The sequence below is a fragment of the Phycodurus eques genome, chromosome 4 (assembly GCF_024500275.1).
Source record: "Phycodurus eques isolate BA_2022a chromosome 4, UOR_Pequ_1.1, whole genome shotgun sequence".
Taxonomy (NCBI): domain Eukaryota; kingdom Metazoa; phylum Chordata; class Actinopteri; order Syngnathiformes; family Syngnathidae; genus Phycodurus; species Phycodurus eques.
In genome coordinates, this window is record NC_084528.1 from 32,223,586 (window position 1) to 32,245,566 (window position 21,981).

General features: G+C 43.9%; 1 protein-coding gene across 1 annotated transcript; it reads right to left on the minus strand.

The window, feature by feature from the left end:
• Window positions 1-524: 524 nt before the first annotated feature.
• paqr6 (progestin and adipoQ receptor family member VI) lies at window positions 525-21,939 on the minus strand. Its single transcript, XM_061675319.1, has 8 exons — window positions 21,868-21,939; window positions 15,656-15,804; window positions 11,035-11,162; window positions 10,266-10,471; window positions 6,938-7,064; window positions 5,156-5,252; window positions 4,023-4,167; window positions 525-3,501 (listed from the first exon to the last, which is right to left on the minus strand). The coding sequence occupies exons 1-8, from the start codon at window positions 21,881-21,883 to the stop codon at window positions 3,251-3,253; spliced, it is 1,119 nt and encodes a 372-aa protein (XP_061531303.1). The 5' UTR covers window positions 21,884-21,939; the 3' UTR covers window positions 525-3,250.
• Window positions 21,940-21,981: the final 42 nt, after the last annotated feature.

Below are 21,981 nucleotides of genomic sequence, written 5' to 3' on the forward strand. Positions count from 1 at the left end.
GAAATGGATGCAGGAGGGGAAAGAAATTCTTCTTTTTGTAGTCCAGAGAAGAGTAAGCAGGAGAGGAAGTCTTATGATAAATGGTATAGAAAGCAGTGATGCTGAGTTGATAAAAGAACAGGTTCTCTCATTCTATTCTGTACGTGTATGTATATGTGTGTGTGTGTATATATATATATATATATATATATATATATATATATGCGTATATATATATATATATATATATATATATATATATATATATATATATGCGTATATATATATATGTGTCCGCCTCACAGTTCCGGGGACCGGGGTTCGAATCCCGGCCCCGCCTGTGCGGAGTTTGCATGTTCTCCCCGTGCCTGCGTGGCTTTTCCTCTTATTTGATGTTGGGTTGCGGGCGACATATTTCGCGTAACTTTACAAAATACTACTACAAACAATAATAATAATTATCATAATCAACTTTGAAGTGCTGCCCTCTGTTGGTCATTCTTAACACTGTAGCCTTCTTCCAAACATCAACAGACAATTTGAAATGTTTTTTTTAATTTTATTTTATTTTATTTTTTTTTTAAAGAAGCTGCATTTATTACACAAATTTAGTGCATCAATGACACAGTATACAAAGCACGTACAGGTCTTTATTTATACATTCGACATGTTTCGTTTTTTTTATACTTTCAGAGCATGTAACACATTAAAAAGCACCCATAGTTATTTTCCTGGTTCTTTCCAGTCAAGACATCCCGCAATTCATATTCATATTTATAACATAAATGTATAAGGATACACGCAAGGAGGTAACTGTGATCGAGTCAGAAATATTGACACTAAATGGACTGACCCATTCCATATGTGTAATAATAATAATAATAACAACAACAACGACAACAACAGTGTTTGTCAAATCTATAAATAATTAGCAAATATTAATACAAAGTAGATTTTTCCGGGAACTTTTTGGCTTTGAATCTGCAAGTTTTGGTTGTAAAGCGCGCTCTAATATGCTCGTTTTGAACTCGGCCGTCACCCATCTGATTTCTTGAGGCCGATGCCGATATTTGGCACCGGCGAAATTCTGATCTCCGATTATTCGGCCGATGAATTAAAGAAATATGGGAAGAAGAGAAAAAATAGATATTTTTTGGTAGGTGCGTTTCACCTTCTCGGAAAGTGCAGAATACGTGCGACGCGTTTCCCAAAGAAATTGTCACGCGTCTTGAAGGCATTTCCTGAGATGCGGTAGCCGGCGTGCGGGCAACTTCCGGCTGGCGCAAAAACGGGCGACAACGGCTGAAACGACGACAAACGTTAGTTCGGTGTTTACCGAACGTCACGTCTTCTCGTCGACTGACGCGTCACACATTCGAACGACGACGGCAGACGAGAAGAAGTGTCAAATCTTTTCATTTGTGCGCAAACGGCGTCATCTGCGTTTTGCTCGCCGGAAGTGCGAGTGACGCCGCGGTGGCAAAAAGTTATCGAATCGCTCACATAAACTTCGCTTCGAGTCCCAGAAGCGTCGGCGGCGCTTCTGCGAAATAAAAGCGATTCTTCGTTTTGCACTTTTCCAGCGCCCCAAAACAAAAATATGAAGTCGGAGTTCAGCGCATGGTCCCGCATTGAGTGGAGGTCATAAGTCAAGGCACTGCTGCAGTTTATTTCCTGTTGGTTAAATGTTAAAAGTCTTAAAGATCAAAAGTTTGGACCAAAATCCCAAAGTAACATGTTGGACTAAATACCAAAGTAGTTGACGTATTTTCAAGAAAAACAAACAAAAACAACAACAACATTATTTTCATTTAGCGATTGACTAAAAAAAATGTATGTATGAAAAAATAAAACGTGTTTTTTAATCGGGATGGCTAAACATTTTAAAAATACCAAATAAGATTTAACCAAAAATTTGAAGTATATTTTGTTTCATAATTTCAAGCAAACAAAACTTTGAAAAAAGCTGGGACTACTTCACAAATTATTCTGAGTAATTTTTATGCGCTCCTCGACAGTGGAAAAAGACAAAATCACAAATATCGGATTTCATAACCCTGAAAATATGTTTCTTAAATTCTTAAAAATCTTAGTTTGGGCCAAAAACCCTAAAGCAAAAATTGTACATTTTCGTGCACATTTTTTTTTTTACACAACAATATGTCAAATTCAAATGTTTTAATTCTCCGGGTCTTCAACGAATCGGACTTTTGAACGTCAACTCAAGACGCTCGTTTCTCACTGACGTAAACATTCGACATTTGATAAAACAATAAATAGGAAAACATGTTAGTGGCAAAAGCAAACACCCAAAAGCGGCTCAGTGGCGCCCCCTGGAAAGTTACAATATGAGCCCCGGCAGCAGTTTCACAAATGGACGCAAAAATCAAAAACGTCTCACGGACGCCTACCCCGAACGGGACTGCAAGTCGGCCATTTTGGACTAACTCTGATGAGGAAATTGGGCCAATCAGAAGCAGGAATACTAAACTGAAACAATTCGACATTTTGTGCGAATTCCACAGCATGACATCATCGTCGGAAGTTCCACTGGATAATAATCATAATAATTATTATTATAACATCAAATCGAAACGTTCTACTCTCGACGGCAAAGACAACAAACTCAGTTGCCGGGGAAACGCAGGAATGACCAATCAATGGAACTCGCTGGCCCCCACTAGTGGATGAGGAGTGTACTGCCGCTTCCAAATAGCCAACGTTTCCACCCTGACTTACCAGTGGCCCAAAATGAACACATTTGCAAAAAGAAATATTTATTTTGTATTGTATGCATCACTATTTTTTTTATATCCACTTTTATTATGTTTTAAATATTTGTGATGTGTGGATTCACCTATTTGCTGATGTTTTTTTTGGGAACCTCTCTTTTTCACTGAAGCACTCACCCGCTTGCTCTTTTTCGCTCAAGCTGATCTAAAAGTAGTGCTTTGGCCCCATCTTGTGGCATTGAAGCATTTATACACCTTTTAAAGCGGGGCTCAATTATTCATATTGTTATTACTTTTGACTAGATTGATGAGAATGAATTCGACAGCTGCGGGATTCGAAATTGTTGCGCATCAGAATGCGAAAATCCACAAACTGGTCTTTTTTTTTGGTTTGTTTTTTTGACTCACCAGCACAGACTGGTGGCCAGAAAGTGTACTGGCAGCCAGTCAGTCCAAATGTTTTTCAAGGAGTTTTTTTTTTGTGTAAACGTTGTCAGGTGCTCCCTGCCACCGGGGGGGCAGTTACCTAGGTAACAGACTCACTGGTCTTTGCCGTGGTTAGGCGCCGGTCGCCTCGGCGACCGTCTGAGCAGCGGCGCGACGAAGAGGGCGACGACGCCCAGGTTGAGGGCCAGGCCGAGGGCCACGGCGCCGGCCGTGCCGGGCAGGGAGGGCGGCGCCCCCGTGGCCTCTAGCCGCCCCCGGCGGGAGGTCATGTCGCTCAACACCGCCCCCAACTGGAAGTGCGTCGCCACCACCGCGCTCACGTGGAACAGCTGGTGGCTGTGGCCTACACAAACACAAAACAGACATGCAAGATATGTTGTCATCCGAGGTTTGCTTTCACGGGCCGTGTCGAAAGATGCGGCAGGCCGGATCTGGCCCCCGGGGCCTTGAGTTCGACACCTGCGATGACTGTCACGTGTGCCGTCTCCGCCATGACAGCTTACATGCGCATCTTACACGATGACTGGATGTGACGACGGGCGACTGGTTAGAGCGTCTGCCTCGCAGTTCTGAGGACCGGGGTTCAATCCCCGGCCCCGCCTGTGTGGAGTTTGCGTGTTCTCCCCGTGCCTGCGTGGTTTTTCTCCGGGCGCTCCGGTTTCCTCCCACATCCCAAAAACATGCGTGCTAGGTTGATTGGAGACTCGAAATTGCCCGTAGGTGTGAATGTGAGTGCGAATGGTTGTTTGTTTCTATGTGCCCTGCGATTGGCTGCCAACCAGTTCAGGGTGTGCCCCGCCTCCTGCCTGAGAGACGCAAACAATGGGGGGGGGAATCTTCAAAAAGGAATTTGGTGGGTCGTACCAAAGTAGTCGAAGCGTCCTGGCGCCAGCCTCTCGGGCAGGTGCGAGGTGAACAGGAAGCAGGTGAGGAGGGCGAAGGTCACCTGGTAAAAGTGGCTGAGCAGAGCCTCGCTCGGGCTGCAGCGCCCCCCGCAGCACAGGAGGAGCTACACGTGCACCAAAACATGAAAGAAAAAAAAACAAAAAGAAAGCTGAAGGCTGTCAATCAAGAAAAATAGCACTTTACTGTGTCAAAAATCAAAAGAGAATGTAAAGAAACAATACATGTAATTACTGCATGTACTGTATTATGGGTCTGTTGGACGCATGCCTTTAAGGGGCGTGGCCGAGTGAGCGATGTCAGGAGCTGGAGTCTGATTCGCCGCTTGGTCTGCGTGTGAGCGTTTGCGCGCGAGACGTCGTCGACAGCAGCTGCTCGCGGTCGAACCATCGCCAGTCACGTGTTTAGCTGACGAGGCTAAAGCTAAAGCTAACGCTATTCGAGCGGCCGATGCTGCGGCGTTTGCTCGCGCAGCGGCACGACGGATGAATAACATCTTGATTGTCGAGATGAACGCTTCACGTGTCCGTGAAAGATTGTCCGCTCGTCTCGACTCGCTCGCGGGTTGCGCGTGTGCGTCCGATACATTCAGGGACTGTCAAAGAAAGTCGGATTTTATAAGGCTCTCGCCACAACATTACCTGTGACACAACTGAAGGTTTTCTAAAGACATTGCAGAAAACCGTTGCCTCCTCTTTTATTTAGTTCCAAACGGCATCCGACTCTCACATATGTAGCAGGGAGCGATCCTGTTGTGTTACGTGAATTGTCGTCGGAGGTGTATCAATTCCGACGGTACCCGAATCAATCGTCACCTTGGCGTCGACAAGAAAAAAATCGGACGTCGGTCAAGCCCTACTGTTTGCATTCGTATTCAATAAACGGCAAGTGCGGCTCTCCTTGCCCGCGTGCCGCGGCATCTCCTGACCTTCCTTGCTAACGTTTTTCTTTCGCTTCAGCGAATCTGAAACTCGGGCAACTCAAATTTTGGCTCACGAGACACAGTGAAAGAAACTCCCAAAACGAGTAAGTTGGCAGCGTATAACGAAGCAAAATATTCCAAAGAAAGCGGAAAATGTTAGCGTGTGACTTGCCCGGTGGAAGACGGGCAAACTGTCGAAGACGAAGGGCACCGCGAAGGCGAGCGTCCGCAGCACTTTGCTCCTCTGCGGGAAGCGCACCTCCACCAACCTGCCACGGAAACGCACGGCTCGCGTGAGATGCCCGTCGCCCACAACGGGCAACGACCAATTGCCTTTGGAAAATCACATTCATTTCCACGATGTGACCATTTCAATTATTGCCACTTGGTACTATTCAAATGGGAATAATTGTTTCTCAGGACAAAAAAAATAAATCAAACATTCCTGAAGTCATATTTGATCAAGTTCAAATGCCCAAATATCTGTCAAAAATGAAGTCGGATGATTTGCAAGATGTTTTGTGAAGACGCGAATGACATTTTCGGATCTGGTTTCCATGAAAACCAACACAAATGCATCTTAGCGTCCGAAGAGTTCTGTTTTTTTGTTGTCTTGTCGCTTCTTTCACAAACCTCAATCCAACTCTCTTTACTGTTAACGACTAACGACGTTGTTGCAACGCAGTTGCCGGGATGAGGCAGCCATTTTGCAATCGCACAATAGCCAAGAGCAAGATGAATGTCGTTATTTCTGAGATGTGAATGAATATTCCTGAATGTGTCCAAATGATCGGATTACTTTACAGCATTCAAAAAAGGGCCAAATTAGATTTTTGGTGTCATTGCCGCTATCGATCCAATGATATGAAGGCGAGCTATAGGTTGACAAAACCAGTTGACAGCGTGTCCTGGCTGACAGTCACTGCTGACACTAACAACGTAGCTGCCAACAGCGAAAGTTGCGTCGGTGTTGACAACTTTCGCTCGCCAGATTGTGCTTTCCCGACGCCCTCTATTGTCCATTTTGAAAAACGCAACGTACAACATCCAAATCTTCTGATGCTGTTTTTTTTCTGCTTTAGATCAAATATGATTTCTGTTACTTGTTCCTATATGATTGATGAGAGTGTTCATATGTGGTGACAATTTCATTTGCCCTCACAGGATCAATAAAGTGTTTATCTACAGTAGCCATCTCTCACTTTTCTTCACGTTGTTTCAAAAAAAAAAAAAAAGTGATCTTATCTTACTGTTCACACATGGTCAAAAAAACGCCATCATGGAGCGCGGCGTTGATGAAAACGAGCACAAAAAGGATCAAAACTTCCCCAAAACTTCACCATACGGCGTCAGAGCACAACTTTTGTCTATATGAAACTTCACAACATTGTTCCTTGGCACCAAGATGACGCCAGAGCACTACCTTTATTATTTAGGTGCGTCCCCCTCCCCCCCACAATTATTGGAAGATAGGTTCCCCAAAACAATCTACGATTAGGCAAATCTGCAAATGGAGAAATGCAGGGAACAGCGCTATTTCTATTCTTCCTGTGGAAGTTGATGCAAGTTAATGCTAAAAAAAAAAAAAAAAAAAAAAAAAAAAAGGTTCAAAGATTGTCTGGTATTAGCAGAAAATTAAACAATTCAAAGAAAAATAGTAAAAGAGAAAAACATGAATAATGTCATTTTCATGTCAAGTGAAGAGGAAAGCTTATTAAAAAGGTAAATAGCATTTTAAAAAAATATAGGTTTATTTTTTTGAGTATTTGATGAGTCATCTCAGGTTTGTGCCAATATTGGCGCAGCGCGCATTGCTCGAACCGGTTTCGTCCGGCACGAGAGCTCCACATCAATCCGGTTTGGCTCGTTTTGAACGTAGCGACATCCACATAGCTCGGCATAATAATTACAATAAAAATTAATTAAAAAAAATAATAATCATCATTTTGCTGACCGTGAGTAGCAGGCGAGGCTGGTGCAGAGCAAGCTGTTGCCCACGGCGATGGGCACAAAGTGTCGATGCAGCCAGCCGTTCAGCCAGCCGTCGGGCATCACGTAGCAGCCGTAGCAGATCGCGGTGCCTGGAAAAAACAAAAACAAAACAAAAAAAAAAAGAGGGACGAGTTGGACTGGGGGAGGAGTCGCATGCTGCTTCACCAAGTCATCCCCTCATGTAATGGCACGACGTGGCCAATAGGGGCGAGAGTGCGTCGCGGTTCAATCAAATTTAAGGCCTCTCCTTCGCCGTTACAAGCAGACAACGATGTTATTGGATATATTTTTCGATTCATCTGGATGCGCCGCTTTTTAAAAACAGATTTTGTTCTCGTTTTTGATACCATACGTTTTGCTTTGGGTTGTGTTTAGTTTTGTTTCCTGCGTTCATATGTTGTTCACATTATTGTGTCCACCTGTTCTCGTCAACCTCCTACCTCGCGTCGACCAATCGGCTCTCTCCAGCCACCGGCGTCTCGTCCGGGTGTTCGTCGTCGTCTCGTCAATCTGTTTGTATTAAGTTCCCTGGTTTCATTCGGTCCACCGTCGGCGTCCGGTGTCATTGTCTCTGTCTGTGCCACATCGTAGTCGCCAGTTGTCGCTCGGTTATTTCACCAGTCGTGTTTTGTTTCCGGTTTTAGGTTGATTCAAGTGTTTGTTACTTTGATCAACAGTTGTGGAACTTTGCTTAGTTAGCTTTTTCCATGTTCCTGGTTTGCCTTTTTGGGGAATTCAATATTTTTTGGCGACGCCTTGCCTCCCTGCTTCCCTGCACTTGGGTCGTCCACGTTTTTGCCTTGCCTTCCTCGCCTACAAAAACACTAACCGTGACGCTACATCGAGTATGACTAATTACAAATGTCTTAAATACTACTGTAAATTATATGGCATTTTTTTCATTTTGATTTTTACAATTTAAGACAAAGATTTGCAGACACTTAAAAATCAATACTGTAAATCCACTTTATTAGGGACACCAGCCAATGACATTCAATCCAAACATGAGAAGAATGAAACACGCTCTCTTTACAAAGTTGTACAAATATATGCTCCGTTTGTATTGACAGCAACATTTCTAATATTTTGACCCTCCAGTGTTGCTAAATAAGCTAATGATAAAGCTCATTAAATTGAGCATTATCATCTTTGCAATATTGGACCCCATCTGATGCTGCATGTGTACCTCATGAAGTGTCCATATGTTATTCTAGAACGTGTCGTATGAAGTGCGTTTGTACATTACAGTACGAGTACACACACACACACACACACACACTCGAAATTTCAATCACAACATCAAAGATGGAAAAGCCCATGAAAAATACTCATGAGCTTCCATAAAATCTTTTAAAATGTCGTTTCCAGATGTCAAGTGTATGTGAGGCCCAGCAAAAAGCCGTAGCAATACAGTCAAATACTAATATACTTTTACTGTAATACTTTACCATAATTATAATTTCATATTTACCAAAGCAAATCGTGGAGAGTCTCTGTCACCGAAACGCACGAGTGGAGTCAGTGAACGGGGCGATCGACCATTGCCAGAAGTCACACTCTCTCCTCTCTTTTCTCGACAATTGCGCCATGTTTTTGTGGTTCAATACGGAGTACAGTACAGTATACGTGGAGCCACGTCATCAGTAGACATTCGGCACTCAATCGCTCGGTGAAGAGTCGCCAACTTGCAAGTATCAGCACAAATCATCAAAATGAAAAGTGATACAACACCTACAACCTCCCACGAATTACTCTATTACCATGCCAGAATTTGATACAGTGGACCAAAAGACTGCAGAGAAAACAGTTCAGCAGCTGAAACTGTCAACGAGCTGTCTTGACTCAGTACCGTCTGACTTTTTCAAAGCTATTGCGAAGTCTATGCTAGCTGATTTGCAGCAAATAATCAACTGCTCACTTCAGTCAGGCGAGTTTCCTAAAGCTCTCAACGTAGCTGCCATGAAGACTCAGAACTTTAATGTTGACGATCATAGCTATGCAGATGAAACACAGTTATATCCAGCGGTTTCTCCAGATGACCACAGTTCAATTGAGGTGTTGTGACACTGTCTAAAAAAGATAAATAACTGGATGAACCAAAACCTCCTCCAATTAAACCACAACAAAACAGAGGCAATTGTTTTTGGCAGGCAAGAAAAGAGGTTTGCTCTTAGCAAATACCTGGAGTCACTCTCTTTAAAAAGCAAAGACCGAGTCCGAAACCTTGGTGTACTGATAAGATTCCGACCTGACTTTCAACAGTCATATCAAATCAATGACTGAAACTGCCTTTTAGCATCGGAAGAACATATCCAGAGGGAAGGCTTGCATGTGCCGAGCAGAGCAGGAGAAGCTCATCCATGTTTTTATCTCAAGTAGGCTTGACTATTGTAATGGTCTTCTGACTGGATTTCCCCAAAAGAACATTCAAAAGCTGCAGCTCATTCAGAACGTTGCAGATCGGATTCTGACCGGAACAAGAGGTCAGAACATATTACTCCAATTCTGAAGTCTCTATACTGGCTTCTAGTCAGCCTTAGAATAGACTTTAAAGCTCTGCTACTGGTCTATAAATCATGTAATGGTTTACACTGTAGGTCCTGAATATATGAAACAAATGCTCGTGAAATATAAAGCCAGTAGGACTCAGATCTGCAGGACCAGATCAGATAATGGAGCAAACAGTCCAAAGCAAACACGGTGACGCAACATTTAGCTCTTCTGCTACATGCAAATGGAATAAGTTGTCAAAAGAAGTCAAGTCAGTAGGAATGTTTTTAAAACCAGGTTAAAATGTTCCCCCCCCCCCCCCCCCCCCATCACGCTTATGATTATTTTCAGGATTTCCACTGTTAAATGATCTTTCTTGCACTGTAGGTTTCTTATCTTTATTTATATATATATATATATATATATATATATTTTTTTTTTTTTATTTTCTCTTTATTTTTAAATTATTTGATTAATGTAAAGCACCTTCAGTTACCTTATGTAGGAAATGCGCTGTATATAAATAAATGTGCTTTGCTTCTACAAAATAGCTGTTGATTCATTTGATGATTGCTCATTTCTGGATTCAGCTATGGATTTTGACACTTCTGCGGATTACGTCACGATGTTTTAAGAAGGCGTAGCGACGGACAGACGATCATCGCTATCGGACGGATGACCGTCACTATCCAAGCTCGTTCGGTGACTAAAACTGTCGCTCCCCCGATCCCGCTTCAAAACAGTCGACGCGTTCTGTAGAGTCGCTGTTGAGAAGTATTGCGGCGTGCCCACAGTCTCACCCAGGCTGTAGAGGCTGAGCGCGCCGTAGTCGAGGAAGTAGCAGATGTGGCGCCACTCGGACGACATGGCGCTGAAGGTGTGCGCCGCGCAGGAGGTCAAAGGGTACACGCACACCAGCAGCATGTACGCCAGCAGCGGCCACGTGTAGCAGTCGCTCGCAAAGTTCGTGCTGCGGCACAGCGAGGCCAGCCTCCACGCGAAGTACCTGACGCACACACACGATGGCAGTCAACATCGTTCTTCATCGTTGGTAAGCACGCTACAGTGAACCACGAAAAGCCAAATTTGTTCCCCCTTTATTTCTCAAGTTTTTAAACTTTGTTTTCTTCTTTTTATTATTGTTATCTTATCTGAGCAACCTTTTATTGCTCAGTGACTTGTCTTTGTTGTCTTCATGCCTCAAAAGTATTCTCTGTCAATTGATTAAGCTCGTGGAATTTTGTAAGATGACGTTAAAAGCTTTGGTTGAACATGTTGGTGTTTAAATATGCAACGTATAATTCTCATTTGTTTTACTGGCCAGTTTTCCAGTAAACTGGGAATGACAAAGAAACACGCAAGAGTTTTCTTGTCCCTCAGTCAAAGTGATGTTATGCAATTTGTTAAAACCCAGAGCGACAACAGGCACGAAGCAGTACTTGAAAAAGTGTGCTTTGATAGCTTAAATGTGTTCAAAGTGTGCGGAAGTGGTCAAACCTAACAAAAGAAAGTCTATATCCCGTATTTCCAACTAGGATTTCGTGAAAGTAGGAGTCGTCGAATGGGCACCATGTCGGCAGGAAGTGCGTCCAGATGTTGACGGTCTCGTTGTTCAAGCGGAAGCAGCTGAGCACGCAGTCCAGCGCCGAGCTCTGCGGGTGGCGGTAGCCGGACAGGATGCAGTCCTCGCGGAACACCTGACGGGCAAACACCACCGTCGTCACTACGGACGCCCGCTTCGGCATCCCGCTCGGTACCGGCCCTGGATTTCACCTAAAAGGACCTCTTCCGAACAAAATGGCCCACTTCTCGTTCAATTCCAAACATGGGTCACGGGGACTTTTTGTCTGCGTCATCTCCGGCCAATTGTGCCAAAAACGTAGGATAGGTTCCCACGAGACATCCACGAACAGGTGAATCCAAATACGAAAGGGAACACTGTCATCAATGTAACACCATTTTTTGTTGTGACGTCGGTTTAACTCCGTGACTGCCAGCCATTTTCAATTGCCAACCACTTTAGAGCACTTTGACTGCTCTTTCGAGACCCCTGGAAGATTGTTCCCTGTTCCCCGACCCTTCCAGAACAAAGAGCAGACTCTTATCTTTTACCGGGAAAAAAGGTTGTTCCGAGCTTTCTGATCTTGAAGGGTCCGTCTCACTGACGGAGACATCGCCGAGAGCGATCGGTCGCGGGCACCACGAGACACGAGAGAGCAAAATATCGCTTGCGCGCTCACCAGGAAGACGTCGCCACACACCGTGACAACCAATTCACCTGGAAGCCGCTCATACACGGTGGGGCAAAAAACATTTTAGTCAGCCACCAATTGCGCAAGTTCTCCCACTTACAACCCCAATTCCAATGAAGTTGGGACGTTGTGTTAAACAAATAAAAACCGAATACAATCATTTGCAAATCAAGCTATTCAAGCTATGTTGAATTGAATACGCTACAAAGACAAGATATTTAATGTTCAAACTCATAAACCTGATTGTTTTTAGCCAATAATCCACTTAGAATTTTATGGCTGCGACATGTTCCAAAAAAGCTGGGACAGGTGGCAAAAACTGCTGAAAAGATTGTCGGTAGCCCCCTGCCCGCCCTCGGAGGACTCGCACGCTGCCAGAACTAAGACGAGGGCGTGCAAAATCCTCTCGGACCCTCCGCATCCCGGTCACCGGCTCTTCCGGCTCCTTCCCTCCGGTCGGCGCTACCGATCAATGCAAACTCGACCTAGCAGACATTCCAACAGCTTCTTCCCTCTTGCCATCAACGTCTTAAACAGCTAACCAACAATTGCATTGCCACATGCTGCCAATTTCGTTTGTCTGAGTTCGTTGTCACATTTCTGTGGGGCCAATGAGATATTACTCGTGCACTCGCTGTAGTCGTCTCGCCACGCTGCGCTATTTGCATATCTGTCGTCGACCGATACCGACCACTCATGCCAGAGTAGCATCTGCTCCACTTACACACCGAATGAGGACTATCTGCAACATTTGCACAATCGACATCGCGCTCCTCGTCACTTGAAACCGCATCCGCTCCTCGAATGTCTCGGCGCCCTTTGCGCAATGCTCATTGCGCCGGACTATTGCGAGATTAGTCATTCGAACTGCTCTAAGTGCTCGAGGACTCTGCATCTTTTTGCACAATTGTCAAAAAAAAAAAAAAAAAAAAAAATTGTACCGGCATTACGAGATACCTAGCAACATTTTATTGCTGTGAGTCTCAAAAGTGTTTGTTGTCAATTGACTGTCTATTGGGCCTTTGCAGCCGTGGCCCAGTGGTTAAAATCATCACCTGCCACCGTGGGGGACCTAGGTTCAAGACCCCGACTGGACCATCTGCCACTGATACCCCGAAATGCTCCCCGGACGCTTCAGCTGCCCCCTGCTCCAGTGTGTTCCACTAACATGTGTATGTGTTCACTGTGATGGGTAAAATGCAGACAACAAATTTCACGTGCATGTTCATGACAATTAAAGGTGATTCTTCTTCTTCTTCTTCTTGTCGTACTAGAGCGGCTCAAACTACCGGAGACAAATTCCTTGTGTGTTTTTTGGACATACTTGGCAAAAGAAAGATGATACTGATGTTTACCACTGTGTTACATCACCTTTTCTTTGAACAACATTCAATAAATGTTTGGGAACTGAGGACACTAATTGTTGAAGCTTTGTAGGTGGAATTCTTTCCCATTCTTGCTCGATGTACAGCTTCAGCCGTTCAACGGTCCGGGGTCTCCGTTGTCGTATTTTACGCTGCATAATGCGCCACACGTTTTCAATGGGAGACGGGTCTGGACTGCAGGAAGGCCAGTCTCGTACCCGCACTCTTTTACCACGAAGCCACGCTGTTGTAACACGTGCAGAATGCGGTTTCGGCATTGTCTTGCTGAAATAAGCAGGGGCGCCCATGACAAAGCCATCGCTTGGATGGCAGCATATGTTTCTCCAAAACCTGTATGTACCTTTCAGCATGAATGGTGCCTTCACAGATGTGCAAGTTACCCATGGGCATTCAATGTTGGCTTTGGGCCTTGCCGCTTACAAGCAGTGATTTCTCCAGATTCTCTGAACCTTTTGATGATATTATGGACCGTAGATGATGAAATCCCTCAATTCCTTGCAATTGTACGTTGAGGAACATTGTTCCTTAAACTGTTGGACTATTTTCTCACGCACTTGTTCACAAAGAGGTGAACCTCGCCCCATCTTTGCTTGTGAATGACTGAGCAATTGAGGGAAGCTCCTTTTCTAGCCAATCATGGCACCCACCTGTTCCCCTGTGGGATGTTTGATGAGCATTCCTCAACTTTCTCACTCTTTTTTGCCACCTGTCCCAGCTTTTTTGGAAAATGTTGCAGCCATAAAATTTGAAGTTCATGATTATTTGCTAAAAACCATCACCTTTATCATTTTGAACATGAAATATCTTGTCTTTGTAGTCTATTTAATTAAATATAGGTTGAACATGATTTGCAAATCATTGTATTCTGTTTGTATTTATGTTTAACACAACGTCCCAACTTCAGTGGAATTGGGGTTGTAAAAAAGATGGGAGACGGCCTGTAATTTTCATCATGGGTATACGTCACCGATGGGAGACTAAATAAGAAAAAAGAAAAAATCCAGAAAATCACATTGTTTGATTTTGAAAGAATTTATTAGCAAATTATGGTGGAAAATAAGTATTTGGGCAGTAACAAAAGTTCATCTCAATACTTAGTTATATACCCTTTGTTGGCAATTACAGCGGTCAAACATTTTGTGTAAGTCTTCACAAGGTTTTCACGCACTTTTGCTGGTATTTTGGCCCTATTCCTCCATGCAGATCTCTATAGCAGTGATGTTTTCGGGGCTGTCGTTGGGCAACACAGACTTTCAACTCCCACCAAAGATTTTCTATGGGGTTGAGATCTGGAGCCTGGCTAAGTCACTCCAGGACCTTGAAATGCTTCTTACAAAGCCACTCCTTGGTTGCCCGGGCGGTGTGTTTGGAGACCCAGCCACGTTTCATCTTCAATGCCCTCGCTGATGGAAGGAGGTTTTCCCTCAAAATCTCACCATACATGGCCCCCTTCGTCCTGGTCCCTTTGCAGAAAAGCAGCCCCAAAGCTTGATGTTTCCACCCCCCATGCTTCACAGTTGGTGTGGTGTTCTTTGGATGCAACTCAGCAGTTCTTCCTCCTCCAAACACGACAAGTTGGGTTTTTACCAAAATGTTCCATTTTGGTTTCATCTGACCATATGACATTCTCCCAATCCTCTTCTGGACCATCTAAATGCTCTTTAGCAAACTTCAGACGGGCCTGGACATGTACTGGCTTAAGCAGGGGGACACGTCTGGCACTGCAGGATTTGAGTCCCTGACGGCATAGTGTGTTACTGATGGTAGCCTTTGTTACTTCAGTCGCAGCTCTCTGCAGGTTATTCACCCGTCCCCCCCGCCCCCGTGTGGTTCTGGGATGTTTGCTCACTGTTCTTGTAATCATTTTGACCCCACGGCGTGAGCTCTTGCGTGGAGCCCCAGATCGAGGGAGATTATCAGCGGTCTTGTATGTCTTCCATTTTCTGACCAAACACTTATTTTCCACCGTAATTTGCTAATAAATTCTTTCAAAATCAAACGATGTGATTTTGTGGATTTTCTTTTTCTCATTGTGTCTCTCATAGGTGAGGTATACCTATGATGAAAATTGCAGGCCTCTCTCATCTTTTTAAGTGGGAGAACTTGCACAATTGGTGGCTGACAATCCTTTTTTTTGCCCCACCGTATGCCGATATACACCATACATATATTCTTTAAATAAATAGATAACATGTATTATGCATGTTTGTGTGTGCGTGCAGTGTCAAATGTCATGAAAACGCTTTAACGTCCATAAAATCCAAAATATTGGTATTGTTCTGATATTGTCAGAGGTTGAAGTGGGCATAAGGAAAGATGTCAATACATTTTGATGACGACTGATTGTGACATCAGTTAAATCAAGTTTTGAAAAACCGGAAAGCTGGGAAATAGCCTCCTCCAGGCCTACCCGCTGAAAAACGTACTTGACGAATATGTTCGTTGATGGCAGTAAACGTTGACCGATATAAGCCTCCACGGCAGTGAAGGAGTTAATTGCGGGGGAAAACATTTATTGAGTGACATGAGAAGGACAAACGCTAAGGAGCTCACCTTGGGCACCTGGTGGACGTCAAAGAGCGGCGGGAGTTCAACGCCCAGTACGGCGGCCGGCGACCCGACGGCGGCGCAGCCCCGCCGGCACACCTCCCCGAGGCGGGCGGCGCCCCGCCGGCAGATGAGCGGCCAGACGGGGTGAAACACTGCAACACGGGAGAAGTCGCCGTTACGTGCCAGCTTTCCAGGTACAAGTATGCTCTTGTACTCACGAGTGAGACAATTCATCGCTCTCGTACAACTACATCAGACAGACAGACAGACTACACGGACAGACAGCTGGATAGATGGATAGATGGATCCGCAAGGGTGCACCGGTGTAACAACTGTCTTCCTAGTAAAAAAAAAAAATAATAATAATAAAAATGAAAAACAAAACAAATAAATAAATATTAGTGCCACTTTGGGCCTCCTAATATAACCTTAAGCTTGCTATCAAGTTATATAGAACCAATGACCATGTACGAGTGCACTCTATGGCCTCACTAGTAAGGCAATTCAGCGCACCCGGCTGTCAGACTCCTGACGTTTGCAGACGACACCGCAGTCATCGGCCTCGTCCAAGACTGCGACGAGTCTGCGTATCGACGGGAAGCTTTGGTGCGGCCGACGCAACCTGGTGCTGAACACGCTCAAGACTGCAGGGATGATCGTGGACTTCAGGAGGCTTCATTCGCCACAGCTGCCCCTCAGCTGGGCAAGTGCCCCGCGCCCACCGTCGAGACCAAGTTCCTGGGAACTACAGTTTCTCAAGACCTGAAGTGGTCAACTCTATCCTCAAAAAGGCCCAGCAGAGGATGCACTTCTCGCGGCTTCCGAGGAAGCGCGGCCTGCCGCGGGAGCTGTTGAGCCGGTTCTACACAGCGGTCATCGAATCGGTTCTGTGTTCGTCCATCACAGTCTGTTTGGTGCTGCCACAAAAAAGGACAAACGCCGACTGCAACGGACAATCAGGACTTCCGGAGAAATCGTCAGTACCCCCCTATCTACCCTTAAAGACTTGCACGCTGCCAGAACTAAGACAGGAGCATGCAAAAGCCTCTTGGAGCCTCCGCATCCCGGTCGCCGCCTCTTCCGGCTCCTTCCCTCAGGTCGGGGCCATCGATCAATGCAAACTGAAACCAGCAGACAATTCCACCAGCTTCTTCCCTGTTGCCATGAACTTATTAAACAGTTAACCTACAATTCCGTTGGAACATGCTGCCAATTTTGTCCCGACTTTCTTGTCACATTTCTGTCGGGCCAATGATATATTACTGGTGCACTCGCTGTAGTCGTCTGGCCACGCTGCACTATTTGCATATCTGTTGTTGACCATTACTGGCCACTCGTGCTTGAGAAGTATTTGCACCATTTGCACAACTGACACTGTTCCACATGATCACACTACTAGTCACGATAAACTACTTAAATTCATTGACGTCTCTGCGCCATTTGCACGATGGTCACTGTAACAGACTATTGCTCTATTTTTCGTTTCAAACTGCTCTAAATTGCTAGAGGACTCGGCATCATTTGCACAGTTGTCCCCTCTGTGACTCTCCGTGCTGTGTTTTTATGTCTCAAAAGTATTTTCTCTCAAATGGCCGTCTGTTGTCGTATGCGAGCGGCTCCAACTACCGGAGACAAGTTCTTTGTGTGTTTTTCACATACTTGGCAAATAAAGAGGATTCTGATTCTGTCAAAACGACATTTTAAAGGCATCGAACATCGTTTCCCCCCCTTTTTGTAATTGAAATGAACAAATCCCAATTTGAATGAAGTCGGGATGCTGTGTAAAACAAATCAAAACACAATTATTCACAAACCCTCTTTAACCTATATTCAATTGAATACACGACAAAGATTTGCGACAGAGGCTCGGTCCCTAGTCACTGTAAATCGAGCCCAGTTCTGCCTTCGTATGTAGTAGCGCCGCTTCATAGGTTTGTACGTGCTGTACGAATGATTAATAATCAAGAAAATAGAGGACGTCAAAATCTAATTTGCTTGTGGCCGCGTAGCGACGGGGGCCGAGTCTGTGTGTGAGCCTCTCTGAGCCCGGCCCCCCCCCCACCCCTTGTCCTGGTTCCGGTTGTGACCTCTTTGTCGGCGACAAAGTCATCTTTGTGTGGACGCACAAGCCACTGCATTGACAACACAAACAAAACGCGGGCCGGTCGGGGATGAGGAATTTGAATGTCGCGAAGTCCTGCGTGACTGAATTTGAATCGAGCCCTTTGAAATGTTTTTATGCAAAGTTATTTGACTGCTGCTTAAAAATACGCAAAGCATTTTAGACTCTACTTGACATCCTTTCAATACAACAATGATAGAAACATCTTTTGCTTTTTCGTGACGGCGGCACAGATGTTTACAGGAAACGGCAAAAGGTGGAAGAGTGTGACGAGAACCGTTTGACAAAAATGAAACCGTTTGTCATGTAGGAAAGTGCTACCCAAAAAACAAAAAGGCACAAATGAACTAAAATGACCATATCGCCGTCTTAATCTTGAGCTTTTTTTTTTGTAATGTCACCACAGAAGGGCAAAAAGTGTGACGACAACCACAGACCAGGAAACAAAATTGAACAAAACTTCGTTTGCACACTGAACGAAGGCTTTAAAACGAACAAAACGTGCAGCTCGCCGAGCGACATTCCAAAGTCGCGCCTGTCCGACAAGACACGACACGTCGCTTCAGTCAGAAACATTCAACGTCAAAAGTTTAAATCAAGAAAAAAATCTATACATTGGTTAGGATGATTTTTTTTTTTTTTTTGCAAAAGGCATAATTACAAATGAAACTTGTATCTTTGAGAAAAGGTGTTATTTTGGAGACATTTTTTTTTTTTACTTTGGCTATTTGAGATTTTTTGTTTACCTACTTATTTTTTGATTGTATATATTTATATAATTATCCGTATTTTATTGTTATTTATTTGATTATTTTATTTATTATTTGTATTTAATTTCCAAATCAAACTCTTTGTGAAAGTATTTTTTTAAGAGTTGTATAAAAGGGTCATATTTGAGTGAAAAGTTTTTTGTTTTTTTTCAAGAAAAAGTTCTATTTTTTGGACTAAATGTTTTGAGACAAACATTTTATATCCTTTCAAAAAGTCACCTATTTTTTAAGTTCTATATTGTTGAGGGAAAAGAGTTGTACATTTGTTAGTAAGTCAATACACAGCTTACAAAAGTCCTGTATTTTTCAAGTTGTATTTTTGATGTTTGAGTTAAGTTTGAGATACTTCCCCCCCCCCCCCCCTCGAAAAAGAGAGGGCTTATATTTGAGAAAAAGGTGTGACGAGTCGGCGTTAACTGCTTTTTTTCAACTTTGTGCCTTCTTCCAAAACGAGAAATGCACAACACCTCCCGCCGCCAATCGTGCGCTTCTTTTTTTTGACCCTACTATCTATCTAGGTTCTGAGCGGCTTTTTAAATTGTATTTATCTCCAAAAGAGAATTCTATAGAGTTTCATCTCCATGCAGCTCCGGAAGAGATTTCTACCGCGTTTGGCTCCAACACCACTCTCAGTGCATTTCCGATAACGAGGCGGAGAAAAACGTCGAAAGGGGGGGCGCGGTCGAGCGAGTTCCTCTTTCGGGCGTGTTTGCGTAAAAGGTGTCCCTGCTCACCTGCGACCACGCGTGTTGACATTTCCCACACGAAAGTTGCGACGTGTTCCGCAAACGCAGCCCGCCGAGTGCTCCTCAAAGGTCGACCGGCTGCACCTTGCGACGTCCCAAATTCATTCATCTTGCCACCAAACGAACTAAGTCGAGGTTTTTTTTTTAATCCAACACTTTTCACAGAGAACACTCGCAAAGTGTTTAGATGACCAAAAATATGTGCGCTCCATATATTTAGATCATTTGTAGATTGAAGGCGGAACAGCGACCGACCGGTTAGAGCGTCAGCCTCACAGTTCTGAGGACCCGGGTTCAATCCCCGGCCCCGCCTGTGTGGAGTTTGCATGTTCTCCCCGTCCCTGGGTGGGTTTTCTCCGGGCGCTCCGGTTTCCTCCCACATCCCAAAAACATGCACACTAGGTTAATTGAGGACTCTAAATTGCCCGTAGGTGTGAATGTGAGCACGAATGGTTGTTTGTTTCTAGGTGCCCTGCGATTGGCTGGCGGCCGGTTCAGGGTGAACCCCGCCTCCTGCCCGATGATCGCTGGGATGGGCGCCGGCACGCCCGCGGCCCGCGTGAGGAGAAGCGGTGAACAAAATGGATGGAGATTGAAGGTTATTTAGCCGAGTGGAAAAACCCAAATTTATTTATTTTTTTATGAATAAATCATAAAATTGAGAAAATTAAAAAACCAAGGCATAAATGAAAATAATTGATTTACATTCAAAGAGCAAAAAAAGTTGGAGATGATATTTTTTGGGGGGAGGGGTGGGTCATGTGAGGGAAAAATGAAATATTCTTGCAAACAACTTAGTAGTATATTTATGAGTCTTGTTTGAGGAAAAGCGTATTTCCAAAAATAGGCTGTATATGTTCCAAAAATATATTTTGGAGAGAAGGGTGTATATATTATGGCGGTGGGGGGGGAAATCATAGTGAAGAAAGTTGAGCTGAATATTTTAGAAAAGAAAATACAGGGAAAAGACACTATATATTTTTGTGGAAACATTTTCCAGAAAGTTGTTTGAGAAAAAAATATGGGAAGGCCAATACATTTGCTTGAAGTTGAACAAAGTTGGACATTTTTGAAAACGCAAAATCTGTACACTTCTAACAAATAACAAAATTGTGCATAGTTAACATATATAAGATGTTGTATGGCTAAGAAAACGGTCACAAATGACAACCAAAGTCATATTTGAGGACAAAAGTAGTAGAGTTAAAAGAAAAGAATATTAGACGAAAAGCCGACTTATTTTTTGTCCGCGCATTCGCGAAACACTAATGGAATGACTCGATCACGATTGCATCAGCGCTGCAGCCGCTCCAAAACAATGGGAGCCAAAATCTAAAGACTCATCGACAAGTGCTAATAACGACGGTGCAACATTATGAAAAATAAACTGGCAACTACTTTGATCATCGATTGATCGTTTAGAGACCTCGTTGAACTTCAAATTGTCCAAATCGGCAAAATTCCAGCGTGTCGACAGGAAATATTTTCTGAGTTCTGTAGTCCTCCATTATGTTTGTGTTTTTCTTTTCAAAATAAGACATTGGCAAAAATCTGCTTTTACTTTGGAAAACAATCATCAACATTTTTGCCCATTTCCTGATGGGCGCTACGGACCAAACCAGGAACTGAATAGTCATCAATTTATGTTTGTGCATTTTCTGTAATGTCAATTAGAAATCACGTCTCGCTTTTAATAAAGGGATGGAAATTGAAAAATGTTTTTTTTTTCCTGATTTATCTGATTCATTGAAAAATAATTGACAGATCAATCAATTAAAACAGTGATTTTCAAAGTACTGTAAGGGTACTAGTGGTCCCTCTAGTGGTATGCAAAAGCATTTAAAAATTAGAAAGAAAACAAAGTACAATTCAGTAGTATTTAACGTCTACGTACAATATGTCTGTGTCTAATATTTAAAAAGTGTTTTTTTTTTTTTAAAAGATTTTTAAGTACAACTTTGATTCAACTTTTAGTTGTGCAATACAATTTAATCTCATCTTTAGTTAAGTATATTTGTTTTATTTGCCTATATATAAGCGCAGTGTTCTTTAAACTGCATATTGCTAGAGTGGCTTACAATAACATCAAATGCGCTTCTGAGGAAGGGAACCTCTGTGTTGTGTTTGAGGAACACTTGGACCTATAACACTACTGTATTCCAACGTTGGCCATGATTGTGGGACTTGGTGTCAAAAGCTCGAGAAACGCTGGATTCTCATCAGCGTTAGCTGCAGCCAAAATCACTCAAACAATCAGCAACAGTCACGACAAGAAGAATCAACAAGTACTGCAAAAATGACGTCACGACGAGCGCTTCAACGAAACTGCGAACGCGGACGGATTCCATTTGTCACGTGAGTCGAGTAAAAACTCCTTCCCACGGCGCAAGTCGAGTCCACGACCATTCTAGGTAGGCTAAGTTTGGACGTCACTAAGTTTGGACGACTTTCCACCAAGACTCAAAAACAAGAGCAAATGAACATGTTGCCAAAGAAAAGATCAGGGAAAGAAACTCAACACCAAAGTGAGAAGAGCCCATCATCACCATCATCATCGTCAGTTGCGCGTGCACTTACCGCGACTGTCGGCCATCAAGGCGTGACGTGAAGAGCAGCCTCTTCGGTCTCCGGTCGTTGCGTCTCGTCGCAGTTTGGCCCCGCCCCCGTCGACCAATGGGAAGCGAGTTCCGC

Coding starts and splice junctions, on each gene's coding strand:
- paqr6 (XM_061675319.1), bottom strand. Junction 7,065..10,265: donor GCTCAGCCTCTACAGCCTGG/GTGAGACTGTGG, acceptor TGTTTTTTCCAG/GCACCGCGATCTGCTACGGC. Junction 5,253..6,937: donor AGCCTCGCCTGCTACTCACG/GTCAGCAAAATG, acceptor TTTCCGTGGCAG/GTTGGTGGAGGTGCGCTTCC.